A 19,909-nucleotide genomic window follows, 5' to 3' on the forward strand; every position below is an offset into this window, starting at 1 on the left:
TAGCTGTTGACAACTCTATAACCTGTAAATCCACTTCGCTAGCTAATTACACTTTGACATCAGCACCACAGATATCTATATAGGACCGCTAGAACGGAAGCTAAAAGACAATATTTTCAAGATGGCTGCGCGCTAGTTTCTCTGGCGCATAAGGCGAATAGGCCTATAGTTATTTCATAATTTGGAATTTAATAGAAAGAATAGAATAGACTATTTATTATTGTTATAACAAAATCTTTATACAAATTTAAGTGTATTTACATTTAAATGTAATGTGTGGATACCTTTAAGTTGATGTTTGAAATGTTGCTGATTGAGTATTTAAACGAACTTACAGTCTTACAATTTCTTCAACTGCATGCTTGTAAATCACATGTAATTGTCCACAGCTCATGGTTTCTGGATTTGTTGTTTACTTAAATATCTTGGAAATTGTTTTGAGTGTTTCGTCAGCGAAGCAATCCACAACACTTTATACAACAGTACAACCCATTGGAAAGACTGCAAAGCCTTTCCAACAGAAAGATGTTTTGATTCAAATTAAGTTTTTAAAAAAGGTGGTGAGGGGGCCTTTTACCCCACAGTTGGGTGGGGTATGCAGGGTCACAGGTAGTGCTGGAGCCTATCCCAGCTGTCTCGGGCCAAAGGTGGGGAAACATCCTGGACAGGTGGCCAGTCCATCACAGAAATTAGGATAATGCTTATTCAAATAACCACTTTAGAAAAGGGTGCAGAATTTTGGCATTTTGCAACATCTCAAGTACTCTGTAAACAAATGAATCTCCATTGTGATTGGATCAGTCAATGTAAGCCCACTGCTTAAGAAAAACAATGCATTTTATGGGGGCCTTTAGCCTCTGCAACAGGGGAGGCTTTTTACCCCAAATACTATCCCTTCACATATTATGTGACAGTAATTGAAAAACGTTTGATTGAATCACCTTGAACAAAACTGAACATTATAAATAAGTATTTTGTCTCAAAATAAATGTGATAATTCAGGGATTTTCATTAGCTACATAAATGATTAAATATTAAATCAAATGACCTCAAAATCAAACTTTAGACATTGCCTGCAATCATCTTATGGATCAGGAATATTTTGCAGTTTATACTGACAAACAGGTGTTGAAGAAAGTACTGTGGTAGATTTTGTTGCTATTTAATGTTTTGGGAGAAAATAAAATCAGATGTGCCTTTTACCCCAGCCTTTAGCCCAGTTGTACCCTTAGGTTTACAGAAATGTAGATCATTTAAAGATTACTCAGTTCAGTTTGATGGAAATCTGTCATACAAATGTGTAAAATCTTAAAAATTGACTCTTTTTTTATTGCAGAATTGAATTAAATAGAATATTTTTAAAATATCGTTATAATAAAATATTTATACAAATCTATTTTTACATAGATTTAAAATTCATTTGGATACTTTGAAGGGAAAATCATTTCCCACGTGTTAAAGTATTTAATTAATGATGCTGCGTTTTAATGCACGGTTTCACTTTGATATTGATAGGTTGTCGCGTGTAAAGTACCTCTCCAGTGGTGGACATGGCGTCTATGAGTGAGAAACCAGCCTTGTGCACACTGGAACAAACCATTCTAGTCTCAGATAGAGAGAGAGAGAGAGAGAGAGAGAGAGAGAGGCGAAAGGAGGAGGAGTGAGGGTAGCACCGGGTTCGCTGTGAGCCATGTTGGATGTGAATGAGAGATGCTGCGCTCGTGCCGCTGCTAGCCGGAGCTCTACCAAACATCGAGAGTAGATGCGAGCTTCCCGGGATCACCGAGCGACCGGGGAGCACGGCGGAGGTGGATGAGCTTGTCACTTAGCCCTGGCGTTTGGAGAGAGAAAGAGAGACACTTATGTTAGAAGTGAAGGACTGAAAGACTGAAAGAGAGAGAGAGAGGGGAGAAAGGGGGGGAGAGAGAAAGGATTTCACCAGACTAATGGCTGCACTGCTACTGAACTTGGGCTCGCTTTCGCCTCTGTTGTTATACCTTCTCCTCAGCTCTTTGTTCACTGTCATCCCGGGGAGTGCAGCACAGCCGTTCTGCCGCTTCCCGTGCACCCACCCAGCCCCCGGAGACACTCAAAGCGCCAGCTTGCACGACAGAACGGTAACGGGGGCTTTGGCTGGGGGCAATTGGAAGATCCACCCTGCACGGACGCGTGGACGTCAATTTAAATGTCTAACGTGCGAACAATGCTTACGAACCGGTGCATTGGGAATCTCCTCAGGTCCGTTGCGTCTGGAATACCGGAATTCTAGAATATGTATATTAAAACCGGCACCGCACACCGGACGCTGTCATCATCAGCCAGCTTGGAGTGACGGTGGCGGCGGAGAGAAGGGCGTTGTTTCTCATGTTCTCGGCTCTCCATTTCAGTGGGGCAAAAAGAGGACTATACAAAGGACTAGAGCGTGCTCGTGGCCACAGACACATCCACACCTCGCCAAGGACAGGGCTGTTGTGCAAAGAGAGCACCAGAAGTTGGATTGTGCTGTGTTTTGCTCGCAGGTGGATAACAGTAGAACCGTGGAAAGGAAATCAAGGCCTACGGGAGTAAAACGGGAGTTTAGCGCTGACAAGAGACCAGCCCAGCCGTTATCAAAAGAGTATTCACATTCTAGTGTGGCTTGCATTGTTTTGGACGCCAGTAAATTAAACGAAGCGACAACGGACCGTCCCCTTTCAGCCTCCTTGAATGTTTTTAAAACAGGGTTTGAGAATGCCCGTGGGTGCACAGAACCACGCGTACAGCACCTCTCTCCGGAGCTAGTGGGCGAAGCAAACAGCTGTCTCGAGTCACACCGGATCACGGAAGCTGCTGTCGTGTGCACAGGTTGTTCTGAAAGACATCCAGCCTGGCACAGCAGTGACTGGCACCGGTTCAACACCTCTCTGAGGCGCGCGGTAGGCGTAAGCTCTGCTGTCTATGGAAGGCGGCCAGAAGAAAATACAAACACCACATTTTCATACAACAACTCGTTATTACTATGTGTGAATGCCGAAGCTGGTAAACCCAACGAGCTGAATTGTGCACTCAAACGGACTGATGCGTTGCGCGAGACTGCTTGGGATTTAATGCCACAGGCTGACTGGGGCGACGACATCTCTCCTGTTGATACAGCTCCGTCTGATGACAGAAAAGGTAATTATCATAGATCAGCTGAAATCAGCGCGGCTCACTTTGACTCGAATATCAGTGATGAGTACAAGGCTGACTCATCTGTTACCGACACTACCAGGGGTCTTAATGCATCAAATATCTACCTCCTAGTTGAGCTAAACTTCACTAAACGATTCTATGACTCACAACTTCACAGTGCTCGCGCGGAGAGCGCGAGAGAAGAATCAGCACCAGCCGCTCAGTGGACAGCGCCAAGCGCGAGCTCCGTGAACTTTCTTGAAAGTTTGGCTCTGAGGAATTGGAACAGCAACAATAACAACTGCGCAAAAAATTGTAATAATAATAACAACAACAATAATAGCAGCCCTGATGATCAAAATGTCAATGAAACACAATATATTTCTGTCAGTGAAGACAGCGACTTCACAAAACGGGACAGCTCACGCTATCCTTGCTCTTCTGCGGGTGCAGAGCTCGATGACTACAACGCTGACGATAGCTTGACCGCCGATGGGGGAGACATACGGCCGCAATTAAAATCCGGTAAACGGGTGTCATTACAAGCAGAGGGTGTCAGTCAGCAAGAGGAGCAGCTGGAGGCCCCTGTTGAGTGCGGTAGGAGGGAGGGAGAGACAGAGGGCGGAGTGAAAGGAGAGGTGAGGGGAAAGGGTGTCAGACAGCCTGTAGAGAGAGAAATCCAGGAAAGCATGGAGTGGGTGATTGTAGAAGACACAAAGGATGAGGCAGTGGAGAATGGCACAAATTCACCGAAAGAGGGAGGAAAAGGTCAAGGTAATGGAACCTTTCAGTCAGACAGAGAGGGAGAAGAAATAAAAGAGTGGGACAAAAATGAGGGAATGTGGACTGAGCTTAAACATAGTGGAGATGGGGCAGAAAACATACAAAAACATTTAAACACCATGAAACAAAAAGAGGGAGAGAGTGTTAAAGTGCAGAGAAGAGAAGAGCAGGGGTACGATGAAGAGCAGGCAGGTGTCCCGCCTGTTGGGCGCTCCCGCAGAGCTGCTAACCGACACCCCCATTTCCCCCAGTACAACTATCAGGTTCAGGTCGCCGAGAACCAGCCTCCTGGTACGTCAGTCATAACTATGACAGCTGAGGACGCTGATGCTGGTGAGGCTGGCAGACTCAGTTACAGCATGGCCCCTTTAATGAACAGCAGGTCCACGGATTACTTCCAAATCGACCCAATTACTGGCCTTCTCTCTACCACACACATTCTAGATAGAGAGCACATGGACCTGCATTATTTCCGAGTCACTGCCACAGACCACGGCTCACCACGCCTTTCTGGAACAACTATGGTGACCATCACTGTGGCTGACCGTAACGATCACTCTCCTGTGTTTGAGCAGACAGAGTACCGTGAGACAATTAGAGAGAATGTTGAAGAGGGATATCCTATTCTACAACTACGTGCAACTGATCTCGACTCACCGGCTAATGCCAACATACGTTACCGGTTTATTGGAGAAAGTGCGGCTGTTGCACGTTCTGCGTTCGAGATTGACCCACGATCAGGATTGATTACAACACGAGGCATTGTTGACAGAGAAGCAAATGAGCGTTACACATTGCTGGTTGAAGCAAGTGACCAAGGAAGAGAGCCAGGTCCAAGATCGGCTACTGTTAGCGTCCATATTACTGTGTTGGATGAGAACGACAATGTGCCACAGTTCAGTCAAAAGCGATATGTGGTTGCTGTTAGAGAGGATGTTCGCCCACATTCAGAAATCCTCAAAATTAGCGCTTCAGACCTGGATAAAGATGGGAATGCTGCTGTGCATTATAACATTATTAGTGGGAACAGCCGTGGACAGTTTGCGATCGACAGCGTTACTGGGGAAATCCAGGTAGTCGCACCACTGGACTTTGAGACAGAACGAGAATACACACTACGTTTGCGCGCTCAGGACAATGGCCGTCCGCCTCTTTCCAACAACACTGGAATTGTGAGCGTGCAGGTCACCGATGTCAACGATAATCCACCAATCTTTGTATCCACGCCATTCCAGGCTACAGTGCTGGAAAGCGCTCCTATTGGTCACTCCATTCTCCATATACAAGCTATTGATACAGATAACGGTGACAATGCACGCCTGGAATACCGTTTAACAGGGACTGGCACAGATACACCATTTGTTATCAATGCTGCCACTGGTTGGGTCACAGTGAGCTCAGAACTTGACCGTGAATCAGTAGAGCACTACTTTTTTGGTGTTGAGGCACGGGATTATGGCACCCCGCCCCTTTCTGCCACAGCTAGTGTTACGATCACAGTGATGGATGTTAATGATAACAGGCCAGAATTTCTTCAAAAAGAGTATTATGTCAGACTCAATGAGGATGCTGCTGTTGGCACAAGTGTGGTCAGTGTAACTGCAGTTGACCGTGATGTAAACAGTGCAGTCACATATCAAATCACTGGCGGAAACACACGTAATCGATTTGCCATTAGCACAGCCAGTGGTGGTGGTCTGGTCTCTTTAGCGCTGCCTTTGGACTACAAACAGGAGCGTCGCTATGTGCTGACAGTTACTGCCTCGGACAGAACACTCCACGACACCTGTCAGGTACACGTCAACATCACAGATGCCAACACACACCGCCCAGTGTTCCAGAGCGCTCATTATTCAGTCAGTGTGAATGAGGACCGGCTTCCGGGCAGCACCGTGGTGGTTATAAGTGCCACAGACGAAGACGTTGGAGAAAACGCACGCATCACTTACTATTTGGAGGACAACATTCCACAGTTCCGTATCGATACTGCAACTGGAGCAATCACACTTCAAGCCGAACTAGACTATGAAGACCAGATGACCTACACTCTTGCCATTACAGCTCGTGACAATGGAATCCCACAAAAATCTGACACCACATATGTGGAGGTTAATGTTAATGATGTTAATGACAACGCACCTCAGTTCTTGAGCCCCAGATACCAGGGCGGCGTCAGTGAGGATGCCCCGCCCTTCACTAGTGTTCTGCAAATCTCCGCCACTGACCGTGATGCTCATGCCAATGGCCGTGTCCAGTATACATTCCAGAATGGAGAAGATGGTGATGGTGATTTCACCATCGAACCGACTTCCGGAATAGTCCGGACTGTCAGGAGACTTGACCGTGAAAGTGTTCCATTCTATGAGCTGACAGCATATGCCGTGGATCGAGGGGTTCCACCTCAGCGAACGCCTGTACACATTCAAGTCAGTGTTATGGATGTCAATGACAATGCTCCAGTCTTCCCTGCTGATGACTTTGAGGTTCTAGTGAAAGAGAACAGTGCTGTTGGGTCTGTTGTAGCTCAGATTACAGCGACAGATCCAGATGAGGGCCCAAATGCTCAGATTATGTATCAGATTGTGGAAGGCAATATTCCAGAAATCTTCCAAATGGACATTTTTTCAGGGGAACTCACTTCTTTAATTGACCTTGACTATGAGACACGGAATGAGTATGTAATTGTTGTCCAAGCCACATCAGCGCCACTAGTGAGTCGGGCCACAGTGCGGATCCGACTTGTTGACCAGAATGATAATGGGCCCCAAATGCAAGACTTTCAAATAATCTTTAACAACTTTGTATCCAACCGTTCAAACACTTTCCCAAGTGGGGTTATAGGAAGGGTTCCAGCCCATGACCCAGATGTTTCGGATCGTCTCTATTACACTATAGATCGTGGAAATGAGCTGCATCTGCTACTGCTAAACCACACAAGTGGAGAGATCCGTCTGAGCCGAAAACTGGACAACAACCGACCACTGGTGGCCCCAATGGTGGTCACCGTCACTGGTAAGACCAAAATTATTGGAAAGAAGAAGAGGGGGAGGGAAAGATGTGAGTGAGAGGGTAGGGGAGAAAGAAAAGGAGGAGATGGGTAAATGAGGTAAGGGCTATTAAGGTCACAAGGATAAAATCAAATCAGGTCAAATTGGTTTGGCTAACTCTTTTCTGCACTGTAAATGGCTCAATGCCTTATTATGAAATATTGCTAGAGGCAGTGTGTCAGAGTGGATAGTTTATGTTAGAGGAAAGAATGGAAAGAATACAAGATATCTTTGGAGAAAGCTGACTCTTCACTGGCAGGCCTGTTCGCTGTAAAACATTTAAAGATCAATGTGAATTACTTTATGTGGAAATGGTTTTTACTGGTATTAGCAGGTAACATTACCCTTTAATGGAGTCTCAGTGGTAACACGAGAGAGTATTAGTGTTGAGGCAAGAATTGCTTGGCCACAACGGCTGATTTTGTTGATGGCATTTGCTTAGAAGTGCACGTAACTGTGGTTTTTGAAAAGTTTTAAATGGTGACTTGTTATTATTTACAGACATGGTGGCTAAAATGGTAAATGTAACATGAATTGTGTGGTTTTGTGGCTGTTGTGTGTGTTATTTATAACAGTCTACACTAGAAAAAAAAAAAAGCCAGGATTTTAATCTTGACTGGACTGATGGCGAACAATATTGCTGATATTGTTACACCTTTTCTTGCAGTTTGTGTGTATGTGTATGTGTATGCAAGGCGTAAAGGTTGGGGAGTTTGTAAGACTGCAGTGTTATGGAAAGCTCAGTTACCCTCTGGCAAAATTCTCTCTCTCTCTCTCTCTCTGAGGAAAGCATACACACATCTCCATCCACCCCCCTCCTGTTCTTCATTCCTTACTCCTTTTTGCCTCGCTGCTTATTTGCACTCTGTTCCTTGTTCACCCTCTTTTTCTATTATATACATCTTTTTCTGTAGGGTTTAATTAATAAAGAGAGTGTAAGCATGTGTATGCTTATCTTAACAGGCAGAGCTGCTTTCTTCTGTTTTGTGTGATTTTATCCGAGTTTTGATGTCCTGAGGGTAGATGAAAGGCTAAATTGAAGGATTTTCCTATTAAATAATTCCTTTGTATTCCACTTCACCCAGAGAAAACATTGCAGCTTACTAACGAGCACAGTACTGATTGTTTGTAAGAGCTGACATAGTTTGAAGATTCATGTCGCTTTTATCTTGTCATTCTCCAAGCAAAGCATCAGTCTATATGATGTGTGATGTTTTATGTGTTAACTGTGTGTTTATTTTGTTATGTCCATAGTGAGGCAATGTCTAAATGCACATTTAAAGTGTGACCAAAGCAGTATTGGTCTTAGAGATAATGCATGTATCGCTAAATGAACATGTTCCATTCTTGTGTGTGTGTGTGTGTGTGTGTGTGTGTGTGTGTGTATGCATACAAGTAAATGTAGTTTAATGGAGGATTACAGACAGCCTCTTATCTCTCTCTCTCTCTCTCTCTCTCTCTCTCTCTCTCTCTCTCTCTCTCTCTCTCTGTTCTACTTTACTTTGAGTGTAATAGGGGGTCCTTAGGGGAAGCCTGGCTTTGGAAACAAACGGAGCACAGTAATCAGCTGTCAAACCAGTGCCCAAGATTTGTTTGTGTGTGTGTGTATGTGTGTGTAATCAGATGGTATAAAATGCATTCATGCAGGCATTCACATTGTTTATGCCTATATCTGGGTTTGTTTGAGCATATATTAAGTGACGTTTGTGAGTTTATACATACAGTATGTGTAGGTCTCAGTTGTTGAGTGCATTCTGTTTGTTTCTGCTTCTTTGCCAATGGGGGTGGAAGTAAATTTCTAGGTGACTAATTTCAGCAATAAAGGGCAAATACACCTAAGCCTCCTACTATTGTTTGTGATAGTAGGTCACAACTATCACTTGTGATAGTAAAAAACCACTTACATGGCGCGTGAGACTCATGCTAGGTTAGAAATATGAATGTTTTGAAACATTGTTTTTCAAGTAATTCATTGTCAGAGTTCTTTTAATATTAGTGAGTGTCTGCATTTGTCTGTATCTGAGTATGTGTGTATGTGTCAGATTTTTGCAATCCTTGTGAAAGTAAAACATGAAACATTTACATTACGGGAACCTACCTCATGGCCCATTAGGTAAACAGCGTCATTAAGGGACTGATTTATCTTACTGTATGTTAAAATGACAAAAAAATGTCTGTAAGATTAGGGTTAGGGTTAGTTATTACAGTTAGCCTAAAGGAATGTTCTGAGTTTAGTACAATTTAAGCTCTGTCGACATCTGTGGTATACTATCGATTACCTAACACAAAAAATATTTTAGACATAAAATACAAAAATTCCACTAGTGCACTTACAGTGGCATTCTATTGGGCAAACATTGCATCACAGTAAATGTAATGTACACAAAACAAGTGTAGCCACAAAAATAACCCATTATACATTAATGTGTTAGGATTGCTTACTGACCCTGTCTGTGTAAAGTTATATCCGAACTCAGGAGCATATAAAATCTTAAATCTGTTAACTTTTGCAAAATATGAGCAAGGATACCAGAAAGGCACTGTTTACAAGGAGCTCCACCTGCAGGAATTATGTTCATAAAGCAAAATGTAAGTTCATTCACCTATATAGAACAGCAGTCCCACTGCTTAAAGAATGATTTAGACAGCTCAAACAACACAATATTTGTACAAAAGAATAAATAAAATACCTTAACAAAAATACATTTTCACATTTCTTCAGCTGTCGTTACAGCTTAAAGGAATAGTTAACCTAAAAATGAATATTCTGTCATTATTTACTCATCTTTATGTTGGTCCAAACCCATATGACTTGCTTTCTTCCAGTATGTTAGTATGCAGTATGATAGTCTCACTCACCATTAACTTTTTATTGCATCTTTTCTCCATACAATGAAAGTGAATGGTGACTGAGGCTGCCATTCTGCTCAACATCTCCTTTTGTGTTCCATAGACGAAAGACTTAAAGGTGCTATATGTAATATTTTTACTGTACTAAATCATAAAATGACCATAATATGTCATTAGAGAATTAGGAAACATGCTAAGTTGAAAAACTGGCTTCTCCGATAACAATGCTACAGCCATTATATTCTACTTTGAAGTTTCCATTCCGGGCCGGAATTTCTGTTTATGTTTTGGCCTGTGTGATCCCGCCCACTGCCCACTCACCAATAGTATTTCAACACCGCCGGGTTGCCAGATTTGAACAAGACTGCAGGCAAACAACACTGCGTGCTGCAGCAATGGAAGCCAGCAAACGAACTCGATCAGAGATAACAGATTCCATCTGACCTAAAAAGCCTCGCCATCCATCTAAAAACCACCATGACCAGAGGTGTAGTAAAACAAGGATAAATATTGGAGATGCCTTTGGAAGATGGAGACAGCTTAAAGCCCAGAAATCCTTTAAAACGGATGCTGAGTTGGCTAATTTGCATGTCAACATTCTGGCAACCCGCATGAGCTTCGAGTCTGGGGCGGGGCAGACAACTCTCCAATATTTTGAATTTGGACTGCAGTACCCATTTCAAATGCTTGTTGTCAATCTTACATATAGCACATTTAAGGAGATAGTTGACCCAAAAATGAAACTTCTCTCATCATTTACTCACCCTCATGCCATCCCAGATGTCTTTCTTTCTTCTGCAGAAAACAAACAAATATTTTTAGAAGAATATCTCAGCTCTGTTGGTCCTTACAATGCAAGTGAATGGTGGCCAGACCTTTGTAGCTCCAAAAATAACGTGAAGGAAACATAAAAGTAATCCATATTACTTCAGTGGTTGAATCTTCAGAAGCGATATGATAGGTGTGGGTGAGAAACAGATAAAAAAAAAAACTTACTCTAAATTTCCACTTTCACTTTTACATCTGTAAATCACATGTGGCACCTGTTTAGTTTCACTTTCACATCTGAAATTGAAAGTGAAAAAGAAGATTTAGAGTAAAAAAAGGACATTCAAAAGTTTGGGGTAACTTGCCTGAAATGTTTCTCATGATCTTAAAAAATCTTTTGATCTGAAGGCGTATGCTTAAATGTTTGAAATTAGTTTTGTAGACAAAAATTTATTTTATTTTATTACAAAACTAAAATGTTATTTAAAAATAAAAGTTTTTGAAATGGATGACTTGGACCGAATAATTAAGAAAAGCAGCCACTAAGTGCCCAGATTATAGATGGGAACTCCTTCAATACTGTTTAAAAAGCATTCCAGGGTGATACCTGAAGAGGTTGGTTAAGAAAATGCCAAGAGTACATGTCTGCAAATTCTAGGCAAAGTGTGGCCACATTCTTTTTAATCATTTAAAAAGAAAACAGGCTTTTAAAGTTATCATCACACAGACACACATACTATACACACAGGCACACATAGGTATTTCTAAATTATCTCCCTGAGCAAAAGGAGCCTAAAATAAACTTCACTTTAGTCTGGGTAAGTGAGCTGGATTATAAAACATTTAAAGGGAGAAGGGAGAGAGAAAGAGAGATACAGTTAAGTATGAAGTGAGGGAGTGGTATAGAGGAAAGGTAGGAAAATAGATTGAGGAAGAAAAGGTAAGTAAACATTGAAGAGGAACAGAGACTCAAAAATGGATGAAGGTGAATGGGGGATGAGTGATTGCACAGCGGGAGGAATAGAGAAAGGAAAGACCCGCTGTGTTCAGCTTTTCAGAGTAGAGTCCTGACTTTGAATTGGCTGAAGTGAAATTATTTCAGATGAAAGAAATAGAAAATGATGCTCTTTGAAATCTGTCACACAGCTCTTAATAACGTTTCTAAAAGTGTGTGTGTTATTGACTATGCGTAATGGCTCGATTTGTGCATTTAGCCTACTGGTGCTTCTCACAAACACAAATAGCTGTGTGCACGTGTATTTATGTGTGTTTGTGTGCAATAAATCAATGAACTAAGTCAGTATTTAAACAATTTAGAAATGTGATTTTTGCATGTTCTGAAGAAAATAAAAATGTATAATTACTTGCCCATTCAAAACTCGCTGCCATGATGCTAAGATGCTGTGGGTGCTTGCCAAGGCAGTGCTATACGGTTGCTAAAGTATCCTGAGTGTTTTAAGAATATTGTATTGTGGTTGCTAGGATGTTCTGGGTGGCTGCTAGGGCGTTGCTAGGTGGTTGCTACAATATTCTGGGTGCTTACTGGCCCAAGTCAAAGCAGCATGCACCTAAGTCTCTTTGATGACTTTGCTATAATTTGCTATTCTTTATCGTTTGGCCTTAGTTCTAATAGGAGTATGACATAAAAAAAATTCTGAGAAAATTCTGATTGGCCTCAGTTGCATTTTGCACCATATGTTTTTGTAGTGCATTAGTTTAATGGCTGTGTGGCGTGTTAAAGAGAGAAAGGCACAGAGAGAGTGTTTTCCGGAGGTCAGTAGGGAGCCACTGCCTTATAATCCTGTAATCAAACCAGCTGCCACCTCATACCCTTCCCCCACCTCTCTATCGGTCTTGTCTTCATTTCGGTCTTGCTCACAAACACACACTCTCCTGGTTCTCTTTTCAGCTAGAGATTGCCTTCATCTTTCTGTCGTCTATGTAAACACTATGTGTTCCTGGTTCCCTGCATCCATCCTTTCTTCTCTAACTCTGTTCGCTCTCTTTATTTCTCTCTCTCACTCTGGGTGGCATTTCATCAAAGGAGGATATAATCTCCTTAGACACTGAGACATCCAGTGATATTAAAAACATCAAGCCATGACGGTCGTCCTCTTATAGACACTCGCACATTGTGCCTTACAAACAAAACCACAGTCAAACACTCAATCACTATGAAAACTGTAAGAATAATTTGACCTAAACTCTAATTTACAAACAATAGATACATACAGTGTTTGGAGTGTTGAGCAAAAGAAACCTACAGGCTTTTCATGAAATCAAAACGGACCCTATTTGCTTTCCTAATGCATTTTGTTATTGTGAACGATTCATTGATGCACGTTATTACAAATAAAAAAAAAGTGTCATCATAATCTTTAAACAAAATTCTGCTGATGTCACCTTACCTTGTTGACATGTTAACCAATAGCTAAATAGATTTTAAGGCATTATTTTAGCAAACTCACAGTTGGGTCACAATCCAATCAATTCCAGATTAATAAAATCAAGTCCTGCGCTACATTTTTTTTCACTGAATATCCTGTTAAATTTGGAAATACTTTCAATTTACAGTTGTAAAATAGGTTGCAAACAGGGATTCACGTTGACTTTAAGGACTCCATTTGGTTTTAATTTTAAATTTGTGAATTAAAAAGGCAGGTGTAGTTGTGAAGAAAGCATTTTTGTGTCTGTGTGTTTATAAGAGAGAGGAGTGGAAGATGGATGGTGAATTTTATTAGAAACGTTTATCAGCGTTAAAGGTTTGACATTGAAAGGGTTGGCATTATGATCTAACGTCTCTTTTTCAACCCCCCTTCATTTTATGTCCTATGCTTTTATTCTTTCCCATCTCTGACTCCTCTTTTCCAGCTACCTCACCCCACACCCCAAGTCCATATCTCTCTTTATCTCTCTCTCTCTCTCGCTCCTGCTCTCTGCTGAATCACGCCATGCTCTGTAATTTTCTTTCACTCAAGTCAGATTCACTTTACAGAAACCACATTCATGCACTTTTTTTTGTTTGTTTTTTTTTTATTTTTATTTTTTTTGTCAAAGCATCATTTAGAAAATGGGAAAATCGATGTTACAACATAGAAACATCAAGGACAATGCTGAACAAAATGAGTCAGAATTGCTTGGACTGGCAGGTTGTTAGTGGTACTGGAATGCCAAATTCCTTCAAACACTAACAGCACTCCCATATGCTTCAGTGGTAGCTATAATGATAATGGTGAAATGGAGTGCATTTTCAAACTCACAGCCCAAAAGTGGGTTCAAGGTCCAAAGTTACAGCCAGTGGCCTTAATGTTTAAACTCAAACTGCTATAGATATGTACAAGCAGAAGGATGGACTGGCCATAGGGACAACCGGGACTTTTCCCGGCGGGCCGGCCGCGAAAGGGGGCTGATCGGGTTGCAATAAGCTGAAATGGGTCGCCGCGTTATGCCAAACGTGCTGCAACTGGATGAAGAGGGCCGCAAAATGCGCAACTCTCTTTCCTATTCTCTCTCTTTTACTGTAAAGAGTTCAGGATGGACAGAAGAACTTTCTGTGTGTATGTGTGAGGTTGGATGTATGTACGTGCATGAGCACAAGGTATGTGTGCTTTTGATGGATATGCATGGTTCACTTTGTAGAATGTTGCTAATTTCACAGTCAGTGAGCTGTAGATGATGTTGTGAGCACTACTGACACCGACCTGACTCAGTTGTGCATGTTGAGATGGACCTCTAAAGTAATACAGCTACAACATCAAGAGCTTGAGTTTAAATTGCAGTTGAGTAAAAGATAGATTGTGTGAGCATTTTCTGTCAGAGAGACTGAAGTGATGTTATTCTGATTTATTGGGCTGTTAGACATCTTTAAAGGGATATTTCACACAAACATGTACATTCTGTCATTCTGTCTATCTTCATTTCATTACATACTCACATGACTTTCATAGAACACAAAAGGAGAAATTTCAAACAATTGTAGCCCACAGATCGTTTTTTTCCATGCGATTACAATGAATGGGGACTGAGGCTTTCAAGCTTACAAAAAGGATGCAAAAGCACCATAACAGATAAAAGTGGTCCATGTGACTCATGTGCTATATTCCAAATCCTCTGAAGCAATACGATAGATTTGTGTGATAGATTCTTATCAAACTTTAAATTTGATTTATTATTTTAAGATCAGGCCTTGTTTTTATTTGACCCATTATAACTGTCTGAGTCTCACTTCTTCTCTCTTTCTTTTCTCTCACACTCCATTTGTTTCAGATGGCATTCACAGCGTCAGTGCTCAGTGTGTTTTGCGGGTTTTCATCATCACAGAGGAGATGCTCAGCAGCAGCATCACAGTGCGACTCCAGAACATGTCCCAGGAGCACTTCCTATCCCCTCTGCTCACTCACTTCCTGGAAGGGGTGTCAGCAGTGCTGTCAGTTTCTCCTGACGATGTGTTTGTGTTTAACATACAGCCGGATGCAGATGCTGGAAAGGTGCTTAATGTTAGTTTCTCAGCTGCATTGCCAGGAGGACAGTTTTTCCCATCAGAGGCACTAGAGGAGCAGCTCTACCTCAACAGGCCTAGACTCAATGCCCTTGCACATATGGAGGTAATGCACACATATAGGATATTTACTTACCTATCTAAATGAGGACTTACCATATACTTCTGTTCATGTTATATAGAGCTAATTATAATTATTATAGACTAACCCAAACCCACACCATAATCACCCTACTTCTTTTTTTAGAATAAAATAAATTGCATTTGCTTCATTTATGAACTGATCTTCCAATTGAGGATACCCCACAGGTGTAGTTTATCACATTAACTATGGACATATTTCACATATTTCACAAGTTTGTCATCCAGAAAGTGTCCACGTAATTTTTGTCTGAATTTTGAACAGTACTGTATATAATTTTTAATGTTTTTGATTAATTTGTTTGATAGTTTAAAACCTAACAAACTTCTTTTGTGAAATGTTTTGCTTAAGAAGTGTACTTATGCTATATTTTTGTTTAAATAAATGCCATATTGATCTTTAACTTGGTTTGATATTTTTTTATCTAATTCAGTGACATTCATGCATCAAGGGTGGCTTTAATGTCCAAATATTTTTTTGCAGCCACTGTGTACACAAACAAATGCACACTCACACATACACACATTTACACTTCTCTGACACCACGTTGTGTATTCTGGCAGGTTCTCCCGTTTGATGATAATGTGTGTTTGCGTGAACCGTGTCAGAACTACATGAAGTGCATCAGTGTCCTCCGCTTCAACAGCTCAGCCCCCTTTATTGCCTCCCCATCAACACTGTTCCGGCCCATACATCCAATCACAGGCCTGCGCTGCCGCTGCCCGGCGGGGTTCACCGGAGATTACTGCGAGATTGAAATTAACCTCTGCTACTCGAACCCCTGCATGAATGGAGGAGTGTGTGCTCGCAGGGAGGGAGGGTACACCTGCATCTGTCGAGAAGATTACACGGGTAAGAGTGTACATAGAGTGCACAGGAGTGTGTATGTGTATGTAGAGTACACAGGTGAGAGTGGGTTTGTGTATTTCAGTGAGGGATGTATTCTACTCTGCAAATGCAAAAACCAGTAACTACACAATTTGTCAAAATTGAATTATAACTGAAATCGGGTCTCTTAGACTATGATCTGTCCTGGGACAGACAGGTTTGGCTCAACTATGCTCAGATACAAATAAAAAAGTTTCAGTTTTGGCATAGGGTTGTAGGGTAGTATTAATGCGTGTGATTTTTAGATGGTGTGAAGTCTTGCAAACTGCATACTCATTGTGCAGGTTATACTGGCCAAGAACTGCCCTCTCAGACAGGAAGCTCATCTGACCAGAATGTGAAATCAATGATACCACAAAAATAGACCAGCGAGCAATAAAGTGGCAGCACACTTAAATAATGACAAAGCATTTTCTAAGAAAAGTTGAACAGAAAACACCTCAGAGATCTGTAGACAATTTATGTAGACATTGTGATTATCATTTTTATTTCATAAACTTAACTCTGAAAACAAACAAATGCCCGAGGATATTGGGTTTACTTGCTACTAAGTGCATCAAACAAAACTTTTCAAAATCTGTATAAGAAAATTATTATGAAATAATTTACTCACTCTCATGTCGTTCCAAACCCATATGGCTTTCTTTCTTATCATATTCAAAGTCTTCTGAAGGCATATGTTAACAACCCAAAATGTAAGTAATTTTTCAGTAAAAATCTTGGCATCCGTTACGCATTCATGAGCTGGTTCACAGTGGATTGTGTGTTCATGCGAGAACTAGCGATGTTTTCAGCACTAAGCAACACAAGTTCTCGCGTGAACAAGGTTCTCTTATAGCCCTCATGAATGTACAACGGACGTCAAGATTTTAGCTGAAAACGACTTTTGGGTTGTTTCTCATCAAAACCTATTGTCTTCCTTCAGAAGACTTGAAATATGACACGTGAATCACATGGATTTCGTTTATGACACTTTTGGGTACTTTTTAAAGCTTTAAAGTGAGTCACTATCAACCACCATTGAACTGAAAAGACAGACTGCAATATTCATTAAAACATCTCATTTTGTGTTCTGCTTTAGAGAGAAATTCATACGGGTTTGAAATGACATGAGGGTAAGTTGACCAAATTGTAATTTTTGGATGAACAATCACTTTAATGCCATGAGCCTTGCAAAATCCAGAAGCATTCTGACTCCCAGAAATTGTGTAGCAGCCAGCCAATCAGAATAGAGCATGCCCCTTGTGTTTGGAATATGCATCAGATGGTCAGTAAACAGACTGTAAGCATTCAGTGGGCATGCAATATGAGGCTGAGATAGTTGCGACTGGTGATACTGCATATCCATGTGTGTGTGGTCAAAAAGATGAAACAGATCTAAACTGTCAGCTAAGAAGTCAGTCTGAAGTTAAACACACAACTCTTAGCAATACAAACTCTATAAAGCAAGAGATAGTGAAAGAGTGAGAGAGTAGTGTAACGGAAGGATGACAGCAGGGGCAGATGCAGGATCCCCTGAGGGTCATACCATGTGTAATAATTGTGGGGGTTGGGTAGAGATGGTGGTTTAGCCCAAGAGGAGAAGAATAGCTTTGATGAATTAAATATCATGTGAACGAAGGGGAGAGAATACATTACCAAATCTGCCAAGGGGATGAGGAGATAGGTAAAGGGGAGGAGAGGGAAAAAGAGAGAGAGAGAGACAGAGGAAGAAAAAGTGGGAAGAGCTCTTAACAGTAAGTCAGGAAGTTCAGTTATTCAGAAAAAGTGAACAGCTGGAGAATTGGAGAGGGAAAGCGAGAGCACCAGACACAAATATAAAAGGACAAAGGTATCTAGAGACTAAAGTTAGAAAGATTAAAGATGGGGAGATATTTGCAGAGAGATGGAAAGAGGGTTTTGAAGCCTTTCCTGACTGGTTTTTGTGATTCTTAGCCTGCTGAGAATCAGTGGAGATTTGTTTAAGTGTGCTGATGTGCATGAGAGCATATGTGTACTTGAAGGCTCACCTTTTGTCCATGTCTAGATAACTGTGCTTGAATGCTCTTTGTGTCCATTTAGGTGAATATGTATTTGTTGTGGTTGTCTTGTGTGTGTATAGAGCACCTCTTTGTAATTTGTGAGCATTTGTTTATATTTTTGTATTTGAACATACATCAATAGCCACAACATTAAAACCACCTGCTTAATATTGTGTAGGTCCCCCTCGTGCCCCCAAAACTGCGCCAACCCACATCTCAGAATAGCATTCTGAGATGCTGTTCTTCTCACCACAATTGTACAGAGCAGTTATCTGAGTTACTGTAGACTTTGTCAGTTCAAACCAGTCTGGCCATTCTCTGTTGACCTCTCTCATCAACAAGGCATTTCCATCCACAGAACTGCCACTCACTGGATATTTTTTGGTTTTGGCACCATTCGGAGTAAATTGTAGATACTGTTGTGTGTGAAAATCCCATGAGATCAGCAGTTACAGAAATACTCAAACCAACCCGTCTGGCACCAACAATCATGCCACGGTCCAAATGGTTGATATGAACATTAACTGAAGCTCCTAACCCGTATCTGCATGATTTTACGCACTGTACTGCTGCCACACGATTGGCTGATTAGATAATTGCATGGATGATTGTTGGTGCCAGATGGGCTGGTTTTAATATTTCTATTATTACTACTGCTGATCTCCTGGGATTTTCACACACAACAGTCTCTAAAATTTACTCCAAATGGTGCCAAAAACACCCAGTGAGCGGCAGTTCTGTGGATGGAAATGCCTTGTTGATGAGAGAGGTCAACAGAGAATGGCCAGACTGGTTTGAACTGACAAAGTCTACAGTAACTCAGATAACTGCTCTGTACAATTGTGGTGAGAAGAACAGCATCTCAGAATGTGGGTTGGTGCAGTTTTGGGGGCACGAGGGGGACCTACACAATATTAGGCGGGTGGTTTTAATGTTGTGGCTGATCAGTGTATGTTATATTAATGTACAAGATATTCCCTGCTGGTTGAACAGCGTCACCACCTAAGGTTTGCTAGTAAACATCATAGATGGTCTGTTAGCAAGACCAGCACTTACTAGCAATGGAAATTCATGCAGGGTTATATTTGTGTGTTTCTGGTCATTCTGATTGAGGAGGTTCAAGAAATTGCTGTTGGATATCTGAGTATGTGTGACGTGCTCTGTGAGCAGGAGCTGTGATTTTTTTCCCCCATAATTGCTTGCATGTAAATGTCAGACGATCCAAATGTTTTAACACATTTCTCTTTGTGTTGGACAGATTATCTTTGTGCTTACAGTTTAATATGTGTAAAGTTTCCCCATAAAATGGCTTTAAGAGCACAGTTTAATGTCATTGAATTATTTCCTGTTGAAAGATGAAGTTGGGGCGGAGCCTATTTAAGGGCTTGTCCTTAAAAATAATAACCAAAAGCCTTCAGTTTACATCACAGCCATGGTTCATGATTTAGTGGCTAGTCAGTGGCAAGTGGTATTAGGGGGAGGGGCATTCTTACTCTAGAGAGCATTTGATTGGGCAGACATTTACATTTACATTTACATTTACATTTATTCATTTGGCAGACACTTTTATCCAAACGACTTACAAAAGAGGAAAACATAAGCGAATCATCTTAAGGAGACAGTGGTAATTGGGCAGACATTTCGGCAAGTTCCTGAGTGAAAGCTGAGTCATCAACATATTTGTTTCGTTTCCTCTGGAAAAGATGATTGTAAATTTTGAATAATTGTAACTGCTAAAAGTTAATTTTTAATAACTTTTAGG

The 19,909-nt window shown here is 41.3% G+C and overlaps 1 protein-coding gene across 1 annotated transcript in view; it reads left to right on the forward strand.

Annotated features, from left to right (window-relative positions):
• Positions 1-1,946: 1,946 nt before the first annotated feature.
• LOC127414492 (cadherin EGF LAG seven-pass G-type receptor 3-like) overlaps positions 1,947-19,909 on the forward strand; it is a 56,730-nt gene continuing 38,767 nt past the window's right edge. Inside the window, exons 1-3 of the mRNA XM_051652546.1 lie at positions 1,947-6,945; positions 14,865-15,202; positions 15,802-16,090. Coding sequence (XP_051508506.1) covers positions 1,947-6,945; positions 14,865-15,202; positions 15,802-16,090 — 5,626 coding nt within the window. The remainder of the gene's footprint in view (positions 6,946-14,864; positions 15,203-15,801; positions 16,091-19,909) is intronic.

This window comes from Myxocyprinus asiaticus, chromosome 24, assembly GCF_019703515.2.
Source record: "Myxocyprinus asiaticus isolate MX2 ecotype Aquarium Trade chromosome 24, UBuf_Myxa_2, whole genome shotgun sequence".
In the NCBI taxonomy this organism is placed as follows: domain Eukaryota; kingdom Metazoa; phylum Chordata; class Actinopteri; order Cypriniformes; family Catostomidae; genus Myxocyprinus; species Myxocyprinus asiaticus.